The sequence below is a fragment of the Bubalus kerabau genome, chromosome 11 (genome assembly GCF_029407905.1).
Source record: "Bubalus kerabau isolate K-KA32 ecotype Philippines breed swamp buffalo chromosome 11, PCC_UOA_SB_1v2, whole genome shotgun sequence".
Classification (NCBI taxonomy): Eukaryota; Metazoa; Chordata; class Mammalia; order Artiodactyla; family Bovidae; genus Bubalus; species Bubalus kerabau.
Window position 1 is genome coordinate 97,074,286 of NC_073634.1, and position 16,018 is coordinate 97,090,303.

The 16,018-nt window shown below is 45.8% G+C and overlaps 1 protein-coding gene across 7 annotated transcripts in view; it reads left to right on the forward strand.

Moving 5' to 3' along the window:
• The window catches only part of RABGAP1 (RAB GTPase activating protein 1), a 159,944-nt gene extending 144,892 nt beyond the window's left edge, over positions 1-15,052 (forward strand). For 6 of the 7 annotated variants that reach the window (XM_055541077.1, XM_055541074.1, XM_055541078.1 and 3 more), the window contains 5 exons: positions 8,435-8,539; positions 9,371-9,454; positions 10,122-10,193; positions 11,781-11,978; positions 13,277-15,052. In XM_055541077.1, coding sequence (XP_055397052.1) covers positions 8,435-8,539; positions 9,371-9,454; positions 10,122-10,193; positions 11,781-11,978; positions 13,277-13,399 — 582 coding nt within the window. In that variant the 3' untranslated portion in view covers positions 13,400-15,052. Of the gene's footprint in view, positions 1-222; positions 256-8,434; positions 8,540-9,370; positions 9,455-10,121; positions 10,194-11,780; positions 11,979-13,276 lie in introns of those variants that run through there. The other variant, XM_055541082.1, reaches the window with a different exon arrangement.
• Positions 15,053-16,018: the final 966 nt, after the last annotated feature.

Here is a 16,018-nt window from a genome sequence, read left to right on the forward strand (position 1 = left end):
AACATTCCAATCCATGATTATGGTACAATTTTCATTAATTTAGATCTTTTTTAGTTTCTGTTTACAAGATGTGCACATAGTTTGATCTGTTATTACGGGCATTGTTTTCTTCATTGAATTTTCCTATTGCTAGTCTCTAGAAATACAGTTGATTACTTGACTTTGTATCCTGTGACCTTGCTAAATTCACTTACTCTAGTAGCCTTCTTCTTTCTTTTTTAGGATTTTCTACATACATAATCATATCATCTCTGAATAAAGACAGTTTTACTTCCTTTCAAGCCATTCTGCCTTTTTCCCCTTGCCTTCCTGCACTGACTAGGACCCTGGGAACAATGGTAGATGTGAGAGTGGGCCTTGTTCCACATGTTAGCTCCAGGTGTTCTGTAGATCAAGCTAAGGAAGTTCTCCTTTCTTCCTATTTGCTGAAAGTTGTTATCATGAGTGGGTGTTAAATTTGGTCAAATGTTCTTCCTGCATCTGCTGAGGTGATTATTTGCTGTTTTTCACTGTATGCAAACTCTGCATTCCTATGAAATTTGGGGGTTTTTTTTTAAAGATTTTTATTTGTATTAAAGATTTTTGTGTTCCAGACAAATATTTGTCTATAGAGTTTCATTAATGTTTTAATATGGGTTTGATATCAGGGAAATGCTGGCCTTCTAAAGTGAACTGGGAAGTGTTCCCTTCTGTTTTTTTAAGGATTTTATGTGGGATTGTTCATTGATTGAATCCTTGATTTAATATCCTAGTGAGGGCACATGAGCCTGGAGTTTTCTTAACCAGAAATTATTTAATTATAATTTCAGTTTATTTTCAGATACAGAGCTATTCAGATTTCCTAAATCTTCATGTGTAGATCCTTATAGTTGGTGCCTTTCAAGTGATTTATCCATTTCATCTTAGTTGTCAAATGTATTGGCATAAAAAATCGTTGATATCCCCTCATTCTTTTGATGTTTATAGGATCTGTTGAAGGCTTCTCTCTTTTATTCCTGATATGGGTAATTTCTGTATTTTCTCTTTTTTTCTTATCTAACTAGAAGTATATCAATTGTGTTGATCTCTTTAAAACCCAGCTTTTGGTTTTGTTGACTTTTTTTCTTTTTGTTTTATTGATTTCTGCTTTTTATTATCTCCTTCTCCTTTTCTTTTGGTTTAACCTGCTCTTTTTCTAGCTTCTTAAAGAGGAAACTTAGTCATTGATTTGGACCTTTAGTCCTTTTAAAAATAGGTATATAAAGTTAGAAGTCTCTCTGAGGCACTATTTCAGCTACATCTCACACATTCTGATGTGTTGTGTTTTTATTTTCATTCAATTTTTGTGATTTCTTTGATCTGAGTTAATTAGTAGTGTGTTTAATTTTTATCTATTAGGGATTTATATCAGAAGTTTTTCTGTTCATTGATTTCTGATTTAATTCATTTGTCATCAGGGTACATACTTTTCCTGATTTTAATACTTTTAAAGCATACTTTTGCCAAAGAATGTTCAAACTACTGTATAATTGTACTCATTTCACATGCTAGCAAGGTTATGCTCAAAATCCTTCAAGCTAGGCTCAGCAATACATGAACCAAGAACTTTTAGATGTACAAACGGGGTTTAGAAAAGGCAGAGGAACCAGAGATCAAATTGCCAACATTTATTGGATCATGGAGAAAGCAAGGGAATTCCAGAAAAAAAGCATCTATTTTTGCTTCATTGACTGTGCTAAAGCCTTTGACTCTCTGCTACACCAGGGTCTGTGGGTCTGTGGGTCACAACAAACTGTGGGAAATTCTTAGAGATGGGAGTACCAGACCACCTTACCTGTCTCCTGAGAAACCTGTATGCAGATCGAGAAGCAACAGTTAGAACTGGACGGGAAACAACTGACTAGTGCAAAAGGAATACAACAAGGCTGTATATTGTCTCCCTGTTTATTTAAATTATATGCAGAGTACATCAGGTGAAATGCCAGGCTGGTTGAATCACAAGCTGGAATCAAAATTTCCAGGAGAAATATCAACAACCTCAGATATGTAGATGATACCACTCTAATGGCAGAAAGTGAAGAGGAACTAAAGAGCTTCTTGAGGGTGAAAAAGGAGAGTGGAAAAGCTGGCTTGAAACTTAACAGTCAAAAAACTAAGATCATGGCATCCGGTTCCATCAGTTCAGTTCAGTCGCTCAGTCATGTCTGACTTTCTGCAACCCCATGAATGGCAGCACAGCAGGCCTCCCTATCCATCACCAACTCCCGGAGTCCACCCAAACTCATGTCCATCGAGTTGGTGATGTCGTCCAGCCATCTCATCCTCTGTCGTCCCCTTCTCCTCCTGCCCCCAATCCCTCCCAGCATCTGGGTCTTTTCCAATGAGTCAACTCTTCACATGAGGTGCCCAAAGTATTGGAATTTCAGCTTCAGCATCAGTCCCTCCAATGAACACCCAGGACTGATTTCCTTTAGAATGGACTGGTTGGATCTCCTTTCAGTCCAAGGGACTCTCAAGAGTCTTCTCCAACACCACAGTTCAAAAGCATCAATTCTTTGGCACTCAGCTTTCTTCACAGTCCAACTCTCACATCCATACATGACCACTGGAAAAACCATAGCCTTGACTAGACAGACCTTTGTTGGCAAAGTGATGTCTCTGCTTTTGAATATGCTATCTAGGTTGGTCATAACTTTCCTTCCAAGGAGTAAGCATCTTTTAATTTCATGGCTGCAGTCACCATCTGCAGTGATTTTGGAGCCCCCAAAAATAAAGTCTTGACACTGTTTCCACAGTTTCCCCATCTATTTCCCATGAAGTGATGGGACCAGATGCCATGATCTTTGTTTTCTGAATGTTGAGCTTTAAGCCAACTTTTTCACTCTCCTCTTTCACTTTCATCAAGGGGCTTTTTAGTTCCTCTTCACTTTCTGCCATAAGAGTGGTGTCATCTGCGAGGTCATTGATATTTCTCCCAGCAATCTTGATTCCAGCTTGTGCTTCTTCCAGCCCAGCATTTCTCATGATGTACTCTGCATAGAAGTTAAATAAGCAGGGTGACAATATACAGCCTTGACGTACTATTCCTTTTCCTTTTTGGAACCAGTCTGTTGTCCCATGTCCAGTTCTAACTGTTGCTTCCTGACCTGCATATAGGTTTCTCAAGAGGCAGGTCAGGTAGGCTGGTATTTCTCTCTCTTTCAGAATTTTCCACAGTTTATTATGATCCACACAGTCAAAGACTTTGGCATAGTCAATAAAGCAGAAATAGATGTTTTTCTGGAACTCTCTTGCTTTTTCTATGATCCAGCAGATGTTGGCAATTCACTTCATAGCAAATATAAGGGGAAAAAGTGGAAGCAGTGACAGATTTTATTTTCTTGGGCTCCAGAATCACTGCAGACAGTGACTACAGCCAAGAAATTAGAAGACGCTTGCTCCTTGGAAGGAAGTGAAAGTGTTAGCCATTCAGTCATGTCCAACTCTTTGCAGTCCCATGGATTGTAGCCCACCAGGCTCTTCTGTCCATGGAATTCTCTGGGCAAGGATACTGGAGTGGGTAGCCATATCCTTGGAGGAAAAGCCATGACAAATCTAGACAGTGTATTTAAAAGCAGAGACATCACTTTGCTGACAAATGTCCTTACAGTCAAAGCTGTGGTTTTCCCAGTAGTCATGCACGAATGTGAGAGTTGGACCATAAAGAAGGTTGAGCACTGAAGAATTCTTGCTTTCAAATTGTGGTGCCAGAGAAAAGACTCTTGAGAGTCCCTTGACAGCAAGGAGATCAAACCAGTCAATCCCAAAGGAAATCAACTCTGAATATTCATTAGAAGGACTGTTGCTAAAGCTGAAGCTTTGGCCACCTGGTGCAAAAAACCGACTCATTGGAAAAGATCCCAATGCTGGGAAAGATTGAGGGCACGAAAAGGGGGTGACAGAGGATAAGATGGTCGGATACCATTACCAACTCAATGGACATGAATTTGAGCTGACTCTGGGAGATAGTGAAGTACATCGGAGCCTGGCATGCTGCAGTCCTTGAGGTCACAAAAATTCAGACGGGACTTAATGAGTGAACAACAACAAGAAAAGCATACTTATGCTTTATTTTGGGACTTTCCGTGATCCGTTTGGGTTGCATGTACCACATGTTCTTGGAAAGTACGTGTATCCTGTTGTAGGGGGAGCGTTGTGTAAACACCACTTTGATCAAGCTGATTCACTGTTGGTTAAATCTTCTGTAGACTTGCCACTTTTCTCTGTATTTATTCCATCACTTACTGAGAGAACAGTGAGGAAATGTGTAACTCTGTGCCCTAATCTATTTCTCCTTTATTATGTCAGTTTTTGTTTCTTTTAATTTGACTTTATGAATACATTTCAAGTTTCAAGGAGTGACTCTTGGTGTTATGTAATGTCCCTCTTTGTCGTTGGTGATACTCTATTCTGAAATCTACTTTGTCTGATATTAATATAGCCATTCCAGCCTTCATAGTATTGCATGGCATATCCTTTTCCATCCTTTTTTTTAATATATCTATGTCTTTATATTTAAAATGGGATTTTGTCACCACCATATAGTTGGATCTTGCTTTTTCAAATTCAGTCTGACAGTCTCCTTTTAATTGGAATGTTTAGACCAGTTACATTTAATGTAATTATTTATATGGTAGATTTAAGTCTACCACCTTGCTGTTTGTTCTCCATTTGTTGTATTTCTTTTTCTTTTTCTCCCCTTTTCTGCCTTCTTTGGTTTAATTGGGTATTTTCATGATTTCATGTTCTCTCTTCTGCCACCCTGTCAGCGGTTCTGGAGCTCTCTCATCTCCAGAGCTCTCACCCACAACTTTCAGTTGCCACAGCCTCTCTGAGCCCCTGGCTCTGTTTCCGTAACCCTTTGAGGCATGCTCTGTGTAGAACCCCTCACCCTGCTCCTTGGTCCAGAGGCAGAAACCCAGAGTGGTGGTAGAACCTTGCTTGTTTCCTTTCTCCCAGGAGCCACAGTTCTGCATTTCTTTTCAGGGTCAGCAGACGGTAGCTTTATATACTTTGTCCAGTGTTTTGTTTACGGGGGCGGGTGAGTCTGGTCCTGGTTAGTCCTCCATGACCAGAAGTGGAACTCTAGATTGTGTTGATCCCACATGTTCTCTCCTCATGTGCATACGTAAGTAGAGTGACAGTGTGGCACGTGTGGCGCCCTCAGAGGACCACCGTCAGCCGCCCAGTGGCCTCTGTGCACTTTCCCGTTGAGGGGCACAGCATAGCAAGTCAGCTCCTGTAGCATGGATTCCGGCTCTGCCACACGCACTGTGCAAGCTTGGGGGAATCACTTGCCCGTCTAACATTTTTCTAAATTTTGGAGTCAGGGTGGGCAAGGAAGACTCTTGGGTTAGAAGACCCCCTTCGTGGTGAGCCAGCTGTCCCGTGCTTGTTAGAATCAGTCTTACCTCCCATGGGAGTGATGATGAGTAACTGAGAGAATGTATGTGTGTGCTATAGGTTACTGCTCAGAGGCTTTACCCAGGTCCGAGAGAGAGAGGCAGAGGTGACAGGATGTTCTCTTGATTCAAGTAAAATAAAATCTTTAACAGGACTTCATTCTCCATATTATTTCCTCTGTTGTCTGAGTCTCATTTCCCTCTCACTTGCTGCTTGGGTTTGAGCTAGAGGAGAAAATAAGCCACTCCCCAGCAAGGACAGGCTTAATCCAGGACCCCATTTAATCACAGGTATGTGCAATTTGCCAGTAACTAATGGCTTAGAAATAGAGGAAAACAATAGAATGGCAAAGACTAGATAGAGATCTCTTGAAGAAAATTAGAGATACCAAGGAAACATTTCATGCAAAGATGGGCACAAAAAAAAGGACAGAAATGGTATGGACCTAACAGAAGCAGAAGATATTAAGAAGAGGTGGCAAGAATACACAGAAAAATTATACAAAAGAGATCTTCATGACCCAGATAATCATAATGGTGTGATCACTCACCTAGAACCAGACATCCTGGAATGCGAAGTCAGGTGGGCCTTAGGTAGCATCACTATGACCAAAACTACTGGCGGTGATGGAATTCCAGTTGAGCTCTTTCAAATCTTTAAAAGATGCTGCTGTTAAAGTGCTGTTCTCAATATGCCAGCAAATTTGGAAAACTCAGCAGTGGCCATGGGCCATGGACTTTCATTCCAATCCCAAAGAAAGGCAATGTCAAAAATGTTCAAACTACCACACAGTTGCACTCCTCTCACATGGTAGCAGAGTAATGCTCAAAATTCTCCAAGTGAGGCTCCCAACAGTACATGAACCGAGAACTTTCAGATGTTCAAGTTGGACTTGTAAAAGGCAGAGGAACCAGAGATCAAATTGCCAACATCTGTTGGATCATCAAAAAAGAAAGAGAGTTCTAGAAAAACATCTACTTCTGCTTTATTGCCTACTCCACAGCCCTTGACTGTGTGGATCACAACAAACTGGAAAATTCATCAAGAGATGGGAATACCAGATCACCTTGTCTGTCTCTGGAGAAATCCGTATGCAGGTCAAGAAGCAACAGTTGGAACTGGACATGGAACAACAGACCAGTTCCAAATAGGGAAAGGAGTACGTCAAGGCTGTATATTATCACCCTGCTTATTTAACTTATATGCAGAGTACATCATGCAAAATGGCAGGCTGGATGAAGCACAAACTGGAATCAAGATTGCTGGGAGAAATATCAATAACCTGAGATATGCAGATGACACCACTCTTATGGCAGAAGGTGAAGAGGAACTGAAGAGCCTCTTGATGAAAGAGGGGAGTGAAAAAGCTGGCTTAAAACTCAACATTCAAAAAACAAAAGATCATGGCATCTGGTCCCATCACTTCATTGTAAATTGATGGGAAAACAAGGGAAACAGTGACAGACTTTTATTTTCTTGGGCTCCAAAATCACTGCAGATGGTGACTGCAGCCATGAAATTAAAAGATGATTGCTCCTGGAAGAAAAACTATGACCAAGCTAGACAGCATATTAAAAAGCAGAGACATTACTTTGCCAACAAAGGTCCGTCTAGTCAAAGCTACTATGGTTTTTCCAGTAGTCATGTATGGATGTGAGAGATGGACTATAAAGAAAGCTGAGTGCCAAAGAATTGATGCTTTTGAACTGTGGTGTTGGAAAAGACTCTTGAGAGTCCCTTGGACTGCAAGGAGATCAAGCCAGTCAATCCTAAAGGAAATCAGTCCTGAATATTCATTGGAAGGACTGATGCTGAAGCTGAAACTCCAATACTTTGGCCACCTGATGCGAAGAACTGACTCATTGGAAAAGACCCTGATGCTGGGAAAGATCAAAGGCAGGAGGAGAAGGGGACAACAGAGGATGAGATGGTTGGATGGCATCACCAATTTGATGGACATGAGTTTGAGTGAGCTCCAGGAGTTGGTGATGGATGGGAAGCCTGGTGTGCTGCAGTCCGTGGGGTCACAAAGAGTCAGACACAACTAGGCAACTGAACTGAATGGCTTTTTGAGTTGCATGGCGTGCCATTCTCATGTCTCCACTTAAGGCCTCAGCCCCCAGCCCCCTGGGACCTATGCCTCCCAAAGAAAACGTGTCTCAGGAAGTGATGTGGTAGCAGGTGCAGGGACTGTTACACACTTAGCTCCGTGACCGCAGACATACTGTTCAAATTCAGGGAACCACCATCCATTGTCAAAGGAAGCTGCATGTGAGAAGCTTGCAGAGATGCTCTGTGTCTAGCTGTGCCCCTTTTCTTTGCCTGCCTTCTCACGTGCTGCAGTCTCTCATTCTTCAGTTATCACTGGACACTCAAGGGTAACGGACTCTGTGGGTCAGGTGCAGGTGCATCATTGTCACATGGTCCCATAGATCTGCCCGCCAGACTTGTGTGTGCTTTAGAAAAAACTAGGGTGGAAGATGGCCATTTCAGGTAAGAGAAAGAGCGTGCCTGGAAGGAGGTGCCTGCCTTTGTCAGATGAGAATGAGAGCAAAATGCAGAACGTGTTTGATGAAGCAGAGAAAATCCTGAGAGTTCAGAGAAGAAAACCAGAATTCTGAGTCTTCATAATAATGATGGCTGCCTTTTATTGCGTGTCTGCTACATGTTAGCAGAACTGCGCGGAGCCCTTCCACGCCTCCCTCAGATGAAGACCCTGAAGCTCTGATAGGTTCTCTGTGACTCCTCCTAGTGGCACAAAGTCAGGGAGCGATGGGAGTCGAGGCCAGGCTATCTGATGCCAAAGGCCAGCTCCTAGCCACTGCCCCACACAATGCTGGGCAGGAGACGGCCTGGCACTCATGCATGAGTGTGCTCTCGGTGTGACCTCGAGCATATCACAGCCCCTCTCTGGATCACAGTTTCCTCCTCATCCTAAAGTTGGGCTATGCTGCGTAATTCAGACCCTTTCAGTTCTCACTTCTTCTGTAACAACGTCTCTCAAACCTTTCAGGCTGAGGAAAAGGCAGATGCACTGAACAAGGAGCTGCTTATGACCAAACAAAAGTTGATTGACGCAGAGGAAGAGAAAAGAAGGCTGGAAGAAGAGTCTGCTCAGGTATGGGGGGCATCGCCCCTCCCACACTCCTCTATGTCTTGCAGATGCTTGAGAGCTGGGATTTCACTGCTGGCTTCCTCTTGGCCCTGGAGAACTCTGGGGACAACTGGCTTCAGTTTCTCTCCAAAGGCCTTTTTTACTTACTAGGTAAAGCAACATAATGGTTCTTAATAATTAAAATGTAGAAGGAGACAGTGAGGCAAAGCCCACCCTTCCACTGGGGCAGAAGTTCCTGTGTGCCAGCATCTGAGTGTGCCCAAAAAGGTTAGCATTTCTACGGAAGGAAAGCAGACGTCTCATAATGTGTGGCTCCTCCCCTACTTGCCCTGTCCACAGCTATCTCCCCACAGAGCCAGCTCTGGGAGGCTTGTCCTCAGCACAGCCCCTGGGTAGGAAGAGCTTCGGGTGCTGCGCCCTGGGCAGGCTGGTTCTGTTTCACTGTCCCCCTGCTTCTCATCTCAGTCAGGCGACCCGAGGTGAGAGGTGACGGGCACGTCCCACGTAACCCCCGAGGCGCTGAAGGAACAGCCGTGCTCCCATCAGCTTTTCCTCGACGTTTGCTCTGTTACCTCCTCCGCCCAGGGTCCCAGTGTGGGCTGCACTGACAGGGACTTCAGCCAGAGGCCCGCCTGAAGCAGGGTGTGATGTTGTCGGATGTTCTGACTTCTCTCCCGGCATCAGGAGTAGGGTTCGTGCTGCTGAGAGAAAGGGGAGCAGACAGGAGCGCCCCTCTGGGACTGTGGGGTCAGCGCAGCACGACACAGCTCCTGCCGGGCTTCCTGTCTGTCTCCCTCAAACGTCAGTCACCTTTGCTTTTCTTACTGTGCACAGTTAAAAGAAATGTGCCGTCGGGAACTGGACAAGGCAGAATCCGAGATTAAAAAAAACAGCTCTATCATTGGCGACTACAAGCAGGTGGGTCTGTGCCCTGGAAGTGGGCCACGTGCTCTGGGCGCTGTGTTCGCCTGCGTGAGAGGTTTCCTTTCCACACCCCAACGTGTGCCCACTTGGCCACTGGCCCTGCAGGAGTCCCTGTGCTTCTGGACGAGTTACCGTGCTGATTCAGCTGTAAAATAGGGGGGACTCGTGACTCTCCCAGAGAATTGTTGTGAGGAGTCCAGAGATTATGTTTGTGGCCCTGGCCTAGGTCCCTCACACAAGCAGGCATTTAATCCCTGGAGGCCACCCTGGTTCTTGGGAGCACTTCAGACTCCGGCTGTTCGTGTGTGGTCCTGTGATGTGGAACCACCTGTCCCCCAGCTGGTCCATTCTGACAGCATAACTGAACTGGTCTTGTGCCTTCAGTCCTGAGCTCTCTGGCTGGCTCCGGAGTCTGGCGTGTCTGTCACGTTGACCATCGAGTGCACTCTGGCACTGATGGGTTCTCGCAGGTCCTGGGCCAGTGGATGCGGAGGTGACAGAGCCCGGGCACCCTCTGCCCAGCTGTCATCTGCCCCTCCCGCTCAGCACTGTCTCAGTCCATGGTCCAGCCTCTACTGTGGAATTCACCGCGAGCCCCGACTGTGCAGATCATGACACCGCTGAAGAGGCTGTCACGTGAACACCGTGTTTGTTTCCTTAGATTTGCTCTCAGTTGAGTGAAAGGTTGGAGAAGCAGCAGGCTGCTAATAAAGTGGAGATTGAGAAAATTCGGGTAAGTCTTCATTTATCAAAGAGATTTTATCCCCCCTAGTTCATTTAATGGCTGTACTCACAAAAGATTTGGGGAGGGGGATATTCCACTTGGATTTCAAAAGCGAGAGAAGCTGATGCGTGCCTGACGGGGCAGCTCTTGGGGCCTGGCTCAGTGACTGACAGGTCTTGTCTGCTTCTTTCCATTGGGTAGGGTACAGAGCAGACCAGAGGAGTCCTGACGTTAGGCCTCAAGCTGCAGGTGTCCCTTTTCTTTATAAATCTGTACAACATCCTCCTCTGGATTGCTTCACTTTTTAAAAAAACCACATGCAAGAGCCCCTTGACTGGAGGTGTTGTCTGTGACTCCTGCAGCACCACGCTGAGGTGGAAGGGCCCTGGGAGTGACGGTTTCATCTGAGGGTGGCCTGCAGAGGCCAGGCCGCTCCCCAGGCTTCTCTGTAGCTGGGGGCCACTCCCCAGGCTTCTCTGTAGCGCGGGCACATCTGCCTCCTACTATAATGGACCCAGATACAGTGAGAACCGGAGTTTTTAAATATTTTGTTGCCATTTTCAGAGTTTTTGTTCCTTGATGTTTATTATTAGACTACTTGTCAACTTTTACTAAGATGAATAATTTACTGAAAGATACTTTACTAACATATTTACAACTGGGTGGACAGAAATGTGGGAGAGTTCATGACCGTGTTTGCATGAAGCAACATTCTACCTGGAGCAAGGTGATACTTGGCCTCTATCATAAGCAATATTTAACCAGCAGTACCAATTTTTTAAGCAAAATTCATTTTCTGATTCTAAAACTAATAATGTTCATTGAAGAAAACTGGAAAATACGAATAAAGGGGTAGGGGAAGAAAGCCTTATAATCTCACTACCCACAGACTACACCACCATTAACACTTCGGTGTGTGTGCTTTCTGTGTTTGTATTTCCTCTAACATACAAATTTTCTTTCAGTCTAAGATACGCATTTTTTTTCAAATTTACATCTAAAGTTGGGACATATTTCATAACTAATGGCTTTTGTGGTTTCACTGGCAGAATATTTTCTTAGAGGAAAATGAAATGATGTTTCTTATAGTCATTGCTGTCTTATTTTCGTGAAATGTAGTGTGTATTTTTAACTAAGCTTTAACGACATTTTCGTATCCTAGTTCACCCAGCACCATAACATTTTTACCAAATTATGAAAAATTCCTCAAAACCTTTTTCGAGGCTGCAGCTTCCTTGTATAAATACAACACATCCTATGTAATTTCTCCCAGGAGCTGGATAGTTTATCTCCCCACCCCTTTTTTGTGTCTCTGATTCTGCAGTGAAATTCCTTGTACATAAATCTTTATCTAGTTGCTCCTTTTTCATTTTTTTAGCTAAGGTTCCTAGACATGAAATGACTGGATCAAGACATAACAATATTTGTATTGCTTTTGGTATGTAACGCCAGGTGATTTTTCCAGTAGGTCATCTAACAGTTTACAAAAAGAACGTAGTTTTTCAGAAGCTATAGTGCTCAGCCAGGCTCCCCGGAAAGGAGATGCTCACACCTTCGTGTCTCCTTTGTCTCCTCACATCTGACCTTCAATTTCAGCAAAAAGTAGATGACTGTGAACGCTGCCGGGAATTTTTCAACAAAGAAGGGCGCATAAAGGGCATGGGCTCAGCTAAGGAAGTTGTGGATGAGGATACAGATGAGGAGAAGGAAACACTCAAGAACCAGCTGAGAGAGATGGAGCTGGAACTGGCACAGACCAAGCTGCAGCTGGTGGAAGCGGAGTGTAAGATCCAGGTAACAGTCGCAGCCTCGAATTCCCAGCCAGCCCTCTGCCCCTGATGCAGGGGGCCCAGGCCTGCATGAGGGTATGATTTTCTGGGGCTAGAAACCCCAGAAATGATATTGACGGTTTGGGTTTTTTTCCCTTTTAAACTTGGACCATAATCCTCCTGGGAAGAAGCCTGCTACTTGTTATTCACTAGGGGATGTTTAATTAGTATTTAGCCTGTCCTAAGAATTGGGCTTTCTCATAATGAGAATTATCCATCTAACTTGGAATCCTTCTGGTGGAGGAGAGAACATATGATTTGAACTCGCAGCTGCACCAGCGAACTCTTTGATATTGGGTTAGTAACCTCCTTACACTTCAGGTTCCTCATCTGCCAGTGGAGGTGATGAGGGTCACTCTGATTGTTTGCTTTGAAGACTAAAAAAGATAATGCACACAGGGGGCTCAGCATGCTGTCTGAGGGCTTCACAATACCAGCTTTTACGTCCCAGCTCCTGTCACTTAACCAGCTTTGTGCCTTAGGACTTACTACCTAATTTATCTGAGCCTCCTTAAGAAACTGGGACTTATTTTGGTCATCTTTATACTGCACGGCTCGTTCCGGCAGCACCGTGCTGAGCACAGGGCAGGCGCCAAGCACAGAGCATGGAGGAACCAAGTTTAGGACTAAAGCTGAAGGCCTGGTCTCCCCATCACATTCATCACTGGACACCAGCTCGCCCAGGCCCCGTTTCAGCCGCTGGCGCTGCAGAGCTAAGACGCGGCTTGGGCGACTGTCCGGGTAATTAGGAAGGGCCTCACCAAAGGCGGTGTCTGATCAGAGAATGGACAGAGGTTGCAGCTGGTGAAGGGGAGGAGCGCTGAGCCAGCAGAGGGCGTGGCATGTCCAGCAGCACAGAGGGCGCAGTGGGCCTGCCCGAAAGGTCCAGATTGTGAAGCATCTCACATGTCTTGCTAGCAGGTCTAGACTTCTAAGGTGCTTGCTGGAAATTAATGCTGCGTTCTTAGCTAGAGCGTTCGGCCTGACTCCGGGTGTGCAGTGGGTAGATGGAGGGTGAGATGTTCAGATGGGAGGCTGTTTAAATAAAAAGATGAGGTCTTAACTAGAAAACGTGCCAAAGCTTTTGGCCCTCCAGATCTTTCTGTGCCAGTTTTGAGAGCTGGGGTGGGAGGGGGGGTGGTGGCTGTTCCCAGAGATGTCTCAGGAGGAGACAGACTACACTTGTTGCCTTGGCTCAGCTCTGGGGAGGCAGCATCCTTTGCACAGGAGACCGCATCCTCATGTCCATTGTTGCTCTTCCAGGACTTGGAGCACCATTTAGGCCTTGCCCTCAACGAGGTCCAGGCAGCCAAGAAGACGTGGTTTAACCGAACACTGAGCTCCATAAAGACGGCAACCGGGGTTCAAGGGAAAGAGACTTGTTGAGAGCAGCTGCTGCCTCCAGACCCTTTGGAAAACATGACACCTTTTGTTGCCTTCTTTGGCCAGATGTGTGATTCTGTGACATGCCCCAGGACAGAATGTCCGCAAGTCAGATCCATAGAAGCCTGTTGGGAGGTCACTGTGGACCAGAGCTCGTGAGGCCCTCCTCAGTGCTGATACTAACAGGCCCGCCGACTCGCCTGCCGCTCTGGACGCTCCGAACGTCACTCCTCCATGTGACCTCCGGCCTCTTCCCAGTTAGGTCAGCTCATACCCAGCCCAGCATCCGAGTTGACGTTATCAGAGTTTGGGGATCTTCAGGCTGTTGGTTTTTTTCTAAACCTTTAATTTTTTTTTTTAAATACACACACACATACAAAAAATATATATATATATATATAAATATATATATATATATATAGGGGGATGTAGGGCAGGGGATCAGTAACTCAAGTACCTGCTCCAGTGCCAGCAGAGGGTCCTCTGTGTAGACATGGAGAAGCACTTTGTTTAAATAGGAGGGTTTCATGCTTGTAGTTGAAGCCACCTAGTTTTGTTAAACTCTACAATGCACAGGTTTTGGTTTGGCATTACTCACATGTTTCTGATCAATTCTATGCAACTCTCATAGTTTCTGTTGTTTTTATTGTTAGCTGCCAAATGACTCCACAGCGCTGGGGTGGGTGACTTGACCGACTATGAGACTGGATTAATCATAACGTGGACAAATCTTATTTTGCTTAATGTGTCTGTGTGTGTGTGTGTGTGTGTGTGTGTGTGTGTGTATGTGTGTATAGATATCTTTTTCCCAATGCACCCAACTGACAGTGTTTAAATCCCAGACTAGGACTGATCTGCACAAGTTAATTACGTGGTTATTTGGGCACTTACTTCATTCAAGGTTTGTCGGGCTCTGCTCTCCACCCTGCTGGTGTGAGAGCTGTGAAGAGCACCTTCATGTCAAGGTTCCTAGTGTTTTTGCACAACAGGTTGTACAAGTGAGAAAGACTTTGAGTTCTGTGTGTGTGAAAGAGAGAGTGTGAATGTAAGGCTGTGCAGACACATGCCAAGAGGCCCGCGTCCTGCTGGCCTGTGTCCCCGCCTGCCTGGGCCCTCCCTGGGGTGAGGCCAGTGCCAGCCTTACTCTTCGGATGGGCTGCAGGTTCTCACTTCAAAACTATAGAATGGGGGTTTTAGCACCTTTTTAAAAAAAATAACTTTAGACTTTTAATTTATATAGTGATAACGCTGACAGGCTGTCTCGCAGATGATTCTGCCGTCTTCTCTGCGTGCAGTGTGGAGTAGCTGGTTACAAGAGGCACTGGTTTGTATATAAAGAGACTTGGGTGGTTTTGTATCTCTTTTTCCCTGTTGGCTCTATTAACACTTGCTGAGGTCATCTGTGATAAGGGAGGTAACAAGCGGCAACCCCTGATCCCCCCAGACCATCCCCTCCACTGCTGTCTGTGTCCTTCTTGTTCAGTTACCAAAACAGCTATGCGCCCATCTAAAACTAGGTGTGTGGACATCGTGCCAGGGTAGTTTCAGTGTGTCAACTCTATGAATTGAAATATAAACCAGTAAAATTGTATTACTGTTTCTTTTGTTGGTTTTATTTTAACAGCATATTCATTAAATATTTTGGTACAAACAGCATCACTTTGTAAAAACCAGTTTTATCATTACGTGCTCTTGCCCACTTCCTCCCCCGCTCCTGCTCTGGGCTGAGATGCGTGTGAGCAGCCGTGCATGCCAGGCCCGTGGTGGGTGGCGGAGTTGGGGGAGAAGACACAGGCTTTGTTCCCTGGGGGCTGCTGCCGGCACCTTCCTCGTGAGCACTGTCCGTACTGAAGAAACGAAGTGCTGTGGTGACGGGTAAGATGTGACTCGTGTGCTACAGGTTTAGGGAAATCTTGATGGAGGTGAGCGAGTGGTAAGACCTTGAAAGACAAAAGCATCTTACCAGGCCGAGATGGAAGATGGCACTGCGGGCCCCAGATGTGCACATGCAGGGCAAGCAGCCGAGGGGCAGAAGTGGTCAGTACCCAGACTCTGGGAAGAGTGCTCTTCCGACCACTGCTGGTCTTCCTACGCTGCAGCCCCCGAGGAGGAGGCTCCCAGACAGGCCGTCCTTCACCACCTCACCCACTTCTCTGCAGCAGGAAGAAGAGAGCAGTGCTCCCCGCACCCGACGGCCCCTGCTTGCTTGACCTGCCCTCCACGACCCTGACACCAGCCTCTGGATGAAGCAGGCTGAGCTGCAGGCCCCGGAGAAGGGAAGGCGGTGAGTGAGCCCTGCCCCGTCTTCTCTCCACAGCCCACATTGAAGGCCTTGGGCCTGGCAAGTGGCCGGGCTGTGACAGGAGCTCTGCAAAGGCCGGCACAGGGACTCTGGAGGACAGATGGGATCCCTTCGCTGCTCAAGGCCAGAGGGCACGTTTCTGGGATCCATGTTCCCGGCCAACCAGGTCGAGTTCAGAAGGGCTGGCCTGCCCCTGGCTTTTCCCTGCCCCAGGGTCACAGTGTGAGGAGGATAGGGGCTTGCAGAAATCATCCACTCAGCGGCTGTGCCCTGTCAGGAGAAAGGCACCCCCTTGGCCCATCAACCTTGGCAGACCTAAA